The 7,500-nt window shown below is 35.8% G+C and overlaps 2 protein-coding genes across 8 annotated transcripts in view; both read left to right on the top strand.

The window, feature by feature from the left end:
- LOC135107394 (uncharacterized) overlaps window positions 1-778 on the top strand; it is a 13,272-nt gene extending 12,494 nt beyond the window's left edge. Inside the window, exon 3 of the transcript XR_010271760.1 lies at window positions 691-778. The gene's annotated coding sequence lies outside the window, so the exon portion shown is untranslated. The remainder of the gene's footprint in view (window positions 1-690) is intronic.
- Window positions 779-2,843: 2,065 nt separating this feature from the next.
- The window catches only part of LOC135107395 (uncharacterized), a 14,140-nt gene continuing 9,483 nt past the window's right edge, over window positions 2,844-7,500 (top strand). For 2 of the 7 annotated variants that reach the window (XR_010271762.1, XM_064017217.1), the window contains exons 1-2: window positions 2,852-3,323; window positions 6,415-6,766. Coding sequence is in view for 5 of the 7 variants with exons in the window: in XM_064017217.1 (XP_063873287.1) it covers window positions 3,091-3,323; window positions 6,415-6,766 (585 nt within the window). In the remaining 2 variants the exon portion in view is untranslated. Of the gene's footprint in view, window positions 3,324-6,414; window positions 6,767-7,500 lie in introns of all 7 variants that reach the window. The other 5 variants (XM_064017221.1, XM_064017219.1, XM_064017220.1 and 2 more) reach the window with 5 other exon arrangements.

The raw sequence follows: 7,500 nt of genomic DNA on the forward strand, positions 1-7,500 counted from the left end.
CATCCCAACCCAACCCTCTCTCAACCTACCTCCCCCTCATAGGCTGCTGACAGGGTCCTATAACAACATCCTACCCCTGTGGTTTGTGCAGGTGCTGGTGGTGGAGGAAAAGGATGACAATGCCCACCGTATCACAATCCCTGATCACCACACCCCTGTCATGTCTGTCACCTTAATACATACTGTAACCTTCATGTTGTCATTCATCAAGAAAGAGAGAGAGGGACCGAGGAGGAGGAGGAAGAGAGAAAGAGAATTTGAACAAGCAAGAAGAAAAAAGAGAATTTTGTAAATGAAAAGAAGGAAAAAGGAAGAATATGAGAGAGATAGTTTTGTGTACTGCTACTACTACTACTACTAATACTACTAATAATATGACTCCAATTGTCAGTGGGGAGTCAATAGGAGCTTTGAAAGACTAGATAAATGTATGGATGGGGAAAGAGGCAGGCATGTCTCATACAAGGACTGCAACATGTAGGCCTGATGGCTTCCTGCACCAACTCTTGTGTTTTGATGTCTGCCAAATCACAACACTACACCATCTACCTTACCAGACAAATAGAAAACCACCAAATATTTATTGACTTCCTCTCTCACCCTGAAAACTGAAAAACACCCAAAATATTCATCTACCATTACTTTGAGAGAGAGAGAAAGAGAGAGAGTAATTTTCTTTAATTTTGGCAGATAATTAGGACAGGAGAATGAAAGAGAGTAGCAGAAGAAGAAGAAGTAAAGCAGCTGCTCAAGAAAGAGAGAGAGAGCATCATTTCAACTTTTTTTCATATACTAGAAAAAAGATTGCATTGTTACTATTACTTGTACTACTATTATTATTACTATTGCTCCTATTGCTACCACCAATAGTAAAAATAAGAAATAATTCATTGGTATTATTATTATTCCCTCATACCCTGACAAATCTTTGTTCCTTCCTTCCTTTTATCTTTTTCCCCTATCATCCTTTATATATATATATATATATATATATATATATATATATATATATATATATATATATATATATATATATATATATATATATATATATATATATATATATATATATGGGCCTTGTCAGACCCCAATTTTGAATAATCTTGAATTTTTATTTTTTTTACTACTTTTCTTCTGTTCTCTTAGTTACTGCTACTTTTTTTTTTTTCAGAATGCACCACCATTAATTTATGTTCATTCCGCCATTTCTTTTTATTTATTACTATTTCTATTTTATTTTTCCTCGCTCAGCCTAATCTGTCCCCCTCTCCCCCTCCAAACTCCAATCCTGACATTACCAAGCCGCACTGAGAGCATCGGGGGCGTTGTGTGGACTGCGTCGGGGAAAGTGACCATGGCTTTTAGCACCTTAGAGATATTGGTGTGTGTGTGTGTGTGTCCATCTATCCTAACCTGAGCTAACTTCTCTCACCCACACACATGTAACGTTCCTTTTTATTATTTCTGTGTTTCTTTGAGTCTCCCCAATAATTGTTTTCTTTTGTAGCTTGCGGTGAAGAGGAGGATAATAGCGGTAATTAAAGGTTTAGTGATTATATGAAAAAGTATATTTATAAGGCGTGTATTCGTGGGAGTGATTTAAAAGTCTTGAAACATTTATTATAAATAGTCTTACTTATTTCAACTGTGGTTTTCTCTAATCAGTGGTAATACGAATAATAGGATTACATCATGTTGCGTCAGCCTACCAGTAACTCATAAGGTGTCATTCCCTAGCTTATAAAATATGTTAGTAATTTAGAATTCAATTATTAACTTCAACTAATGTCCAGCCTATATGCTCACCTTGCTAGCCAATTATTCCTGCATTTTTATTTAAACTCACGGTTCAGTAAAATTATTTGTGAAAGAAGAGAGAGAGAGAACTAGCTAAGGTTCCAATAACTTCAGAGGCCTGTGGGTGTTGAGGGAGAGAGCACAGAATGGCGTCTCCCTTCCCTCTGGCAACAGGTGGGTCTCGTAGCTCTGAAATATTTGATTTTTCTTTTATTTAGAAGTGAATATTACTGTGTTCATGTTTATTATTCATGTCTCTAGTGAAGATAATTATAGTGACTGTATGTGTTGACAGAATGGCGTCTCCCTTCCCTCTGGCAACAGAATGGCGTCTCCCTTCCCTCTGGCAACAGATAAAATTGCTGGTGTTGGTCCCACGTGGAGACAGGCCACAGAGTCTTGGGAAAGTGTTAGCCATGTAATGTTTCTTTAGTCAAATACTCGTATAGTCTACTGTGAATGTGTTGTGGGCAATATTATTGCCGTAGAGAAGTGATGGATGAAGGCTGTGACGCTATTTAGGGATATAACGGTGCCCAGAATCAATGGTACTCTTGAGGAGTTATAAAAGTAATTATTTTCTTGTGTATTCGTAGTGTTAAGTAACGGAGTATAAGTGTATATGCCATACCAGAATTTCAAGTGCCTTTTCTTTTTTTTTTCTAGATTAACCACTCGATAAAGTGTCATAGTGGGTCAGTCAACCCAAAGAATCCCATCAGTATTATTCATTTAATTATTTTTGCTATTTTTATATTTTTCGTTCCTCCTAATAAAGCCACACTGTAGGTACTGTGTGATAATTAACCTCTCCCTACCCTCTGGCCATGACGATGAAGGCGAGAACCATTACCAATCAAAAATGTTTTCTTTTTTTCTATTGTGTGTGCGTGCTTCACCTCTTCTCTCTTCCTCTTCTTTTTTCTTCTTCACCGTGAAGATCTTTGCCTCGTCTCATTAGAGCTTTGATCGGACCGGTGAGGAGGAGGGAGGAGGGGGGGGGGTGGCGTTACACACACAAAGGAAGTTAACAACATTTCTACATTAATAACAGGAGATACACCATTGAAAACCCTGATAATCATCTTTATAGCTTTGAAAAACAGTCGTGAGGAGAGAGAGAGAGTATGAGCATTTCAGTTGAGCCTATTCTGCCCTGGTTTGTGTTTGCTGCGGTGACACGGTGCCGCACTGAGTGAAGATTGCGTTCATAATCACTTATTTGGGGTGGAGTGGGGAAAGGAGAGTCAGGAAGTGAGGATATTTATATTATTTGACATATTATTTGATAACATGTCAACTTTTGTGTGTGTGTGTGTGTGTGTGCGCGGGGGTGGGTGTTGGATCAGTGACAGGTGGCGCTGCTGGGGAGTTACCACTGCGAGCGGCTGGCTGGCTGCAGTGTTTTGGTCAGCACTGGTCAGTCTTGCCCCACACGCTCTATTAACCAGTGTTTCCGTCTTCCCGACACCTTCTTCCTGCACCAAGCACCGTCAAGCATCACCAGAGAGGCACGAGTACGTAAGGTGAGTCCAGCGGGGCCAGTCTCTCCTCAGTCAGCCTTACTGCCTTCACAACACTCTAATCCTCCCTGTAGTGTCTTGTATTCGTTTATTTATGATTCATTATTCGTTATTTAGTTTTTTAGGGGTTAATTATTTATATTTAGGTTTTGTTTACGTCTGAGTCTGGAAAGAGTTGGAAATTTATTCAAATATTTAATGTTCGCCAATATGTAAACAAGCCGTCAGCCGTGTTATTAGCCATTATTTGCCTCGTCTCTCACTTATTGTAGGCCTAACATATCACAAGATGGATCCACATGTCTAGCCATCATATCCGCTGGTCAGATATATCCGTCATTGCCTGGTTTTGGTATTATATAGGAATAAATAAGGCAACATGGCCGCCGGCTCCCCCACTGAGGTCGCCGCCGAGGGCCGCTATGATGGACTGGCACCTGTTCCGGCTTGTTGGTTCCAATATTTTTTTTTATTTTTCTGAATTAATTTATTTGGCTTGTATAGTAAGATTTTATGGTTTCTAAAAATATTTCGTTGCTTTTGAAGTGTTTTTCTTGCTTCAGTTAAGTAAATGTGCTGAATTTTGTGTTGTTTTTTATATAAATAAGGGGCAGTTTGTACGGTGAAATTTACCCAGCCTGGTTTTTTGCTTTTTTATTTGAGGCTTTAATGAAGATTTTATTGCTTCAAAAAATCGTTTATGATTTTTAAAGTATGTTGCGTTCCTGTTGAGTTAAGTATGTGGAATTTGAATGGGCTTATTGTCCCGTTGAAAGTGGTGATTTTGTCATTTTTTAGCTTCTTTATTTTTTTATTATAGCTTGTAACTAAGTGTGCATTATTTTAAAAAATAGTTCAGATTTTTTAAAATGTTTTTTTACCAGTGTAAAGTGGAATAGGTGGACTTTTCAGTGTTTTTAATGGTGTCAAAATTTCCAACACTTTTTCCATATTTCACATAATATTTCTTTATAACTACTGAGACTGGAGGTGTTTTGATATTGTGAATATTAATTAAAGTAATTGTCAAGTCAGAATATATAATGCATTCGAGCCTAGCTTAATTTTTTCTATGGGTCAATTTCAAAATGAAGTACGTTACGTACGTATGGCAGCGGGGCGCCGGCACCTCGCCTGTGACGTCATCAAGGATTCGGGACTCCGTCTGCTCCAGTGTCTCCTCAATATTTACCGTAATTTCCAGTGTTTTCCAAATGTTTCCAGCTGTTTCTAAAGTCAGGCGTGTAGATAGTTGTAGTAGAAGGAAGAAAATAAGAGAAATGAAAGAGGAGAAGGAAGAAATAAAAAGAAATGGAGGAGGAGGCAAAACAGGTAAACAATATTTAGTTTAGTTTCCCTTGCTGCGCTGCAGATCTCTGTAATATTTGGTGTGTTTTGGGTGTTTTACGTGTTCAGGATGTATGTAGGAATGTTGTGGGGTGTTTAGAGTGTGTTTTGGTGGTGTTTAATTGTGTTTTGGGTGTATATTTGCTGTTATCATTGTGTTTTGGGTGAATTTTGGGTGTTTGAAATGTGGTTTAGGATGTTTTTAGTTATATTGTAAGTGGTTTGAGTCGTGTGGGGTGTTTTGAGTATATTGTGGGATGTTTTTGTGTGTTATGGGTGTGTTTGGGGGTATATTGAGGTGTAGTGAGTTAGTTTTGGGTTTATTTTCTGTTTTAAGTGTTTTGGTGAGTTTGGGTGTGTGTGTCGGGTCTTTTGAGGTGTATTTGATTGTGTGCAAGTAGTTTTGGGTCTTTAAGGGTGTGTTTGTGGCGTGTTTGTGGTGTTGAGTGGTGCTTTAAGTGTGTTTTGGATGTTTTGATGTGTTTTGGGTGTGTTTGATGAGTTTTGGGGTGTTGTAGTGTATTTTGGGTGTTTTAAATCTTTTGAGTGTGTTTGGATGAGTTTTAGGTATATTGGGGTGCTTTGAGTGTGTTTTGGATAAATTTAGCGTGGTTGGGGTGGGTTATTTGGATGTTTTTAGAAGTTACGGGGTGTTTTGAGTGAATATTCAATATTTGGTTGTGTTTAGGTGAGTGTAGTGGGTATTTTGGGGTGTTGTGACGTGTTTTGGTTGTGTTTTGGATGTTTTGAGTGTATTTTGAGTGTGTTTTGGTAAGTTTTGTTGCATGTAGGGATGTTGAGTGTTATATATATATATATAATGGGAAGGCAATGAGAAGAGGGACAAAAGAACATGGGATGCACTGCCTGTGTTCATACCGGGATCTGATGTTAGTTCTTGTGAAGGGCCAGAATGCATATTCCTGAAGTCTGGAAGGAGTCGTCTGCCAGCCTGTATGGACACTAGGCTGTAGCTCCAAAACTAACTGTAGGATTCTCTCTAAAATAGTCTCATTAAGATTTTCGCACAAAATTACCCATACATAACTTAATCTAACCTAACCTAACTGCTACAAGAGTAAATGGGCCGAAACATTACCAGACTTCGGGAATATGCCTCCAGAGGGATACGGGTTAAGGTCGCTTCACACACATCAGTGCCGTATTCGTTCCGTGCTGTTCAGTGCTTCAGTGTCAGTAAAAAAAAAAAAATCATCATTTTGGAATTCGGCAGAAGCATTTACACACGTCCGGCGAAGTACCGTGTTTTGACTGAAGTGATTGTTACGTCTCTGTTCCGTGAAATGGAATATCGTCTTCACTGGTATTTTAAAAATTTTCACGGATGTTGGACGAGTGTTTGAAATAAAATAGAAGAAATTGAAATGGTGATAAATACTCTTTTTAATGATAGGTGTGAAACCACCTTTGAGTGTACTATTCAGATAGTGTACCCATTATCTGCCAATTTCACTGGGACAAAAGCACAATTAGGTGATTGTTAAGAAGATCAACAATAATAATAATAATAATAATAATAATAATAATATAATAAAAGGAGTTAGGCCATCTATATAGTTAGCTATATTGATATTATCATTATTATTGTTATCATCATTATTACATATCAAGGCATTGTGACATTATTATTAATAATGTTATTATTATTATTATTATTATTATTATTATTATTATTATTATTATTGTTATTATTATTGTTATTATTATTATCATTATCATATTTCAGCTATCCAACATCAGAACAGTATATGAATATGGCAAATGCTGTTTTGACATCATTTCCTGCCATCCTGAGAAACAGTGATCTCGAGGAGCATGAAATGCAGCTGCAATGGAAATTGCACATCCAGTGCAAGTTTCAGAATTCAAGAAAGAGGCAGGATTCCTCAGTGACTGAGGTGACGTCAAGGAAAAAGAAGATCCCTTGCATAGCGCCAAAAGAGACTACATGTCCACTGATGTATGGAGTAAAGGCTAACCTTCCACCAAGGCTTCATTCAGAAGATGATGAGTCATTAGAGAGACATAGACAGTGGCTTGCTCTACACTGGATGAAGAAAGATCCCGAGTTAGATAAGGTATGTGATATTTGTACGCTTGATTTATCTTTTTTATATTTCAGAGACTTCTTTACTGGTGTTGTTTAAAAACACCTGCTCTTATGTAAGCAATTTCAATGGTACTGGTGGATAGCCACTGAAAAATGATGCTCGTATATATATATATATATATATATATATATATATATATATATATATATATATATATATATATATATATATATATATATTATATATATATTATATATATATTATATATATATATATATATATATATATATATATATATATATATATATATATATATATATATATGCCAATTTCAGTGGGACAAAAGCACAATTAGGTGATTGTTAAGAAGATCAACAATAATAATAATAATAATAATAATAATAATAATAATAATAATATAATAAAAGGATGAAGAAAGATCCCGAGTTAGATAAGGTATGTGATATTTGTACGCTTGATTTATCTTTTTTATATTTCAGAGACTTCTTTACTGGTGTTGTATAAAAACACCTGCTCTTATGTAAGCAATTTCAATGGTACTGGTGGATAGCCACTGAAAAATGATGCTCGTATATATATATATATATATATATATATATATATATATATATATATATATATATATATATATATATATATATATATATATATATATATATATACTCGTATATATATATATATATATATATATATATATATATATATATATATATATATATATATATATATATATATATTAT

The sequence above is a fragment of the Scylla paramamosain genome, chromosome 15 (assembly GCF_035594125.1).
Source record: "Scylla paramamosain isolate STU-SP2022 chromosome 15, ASM3559412v1, whole genome shotgun sequence".
Classification (NCBI taxonomy): Eukaryota; Metazoa; Arthropoda; class Malacostraca; order Decapoda; family Portunidae; genus Scylla; species Scylla paramamosain.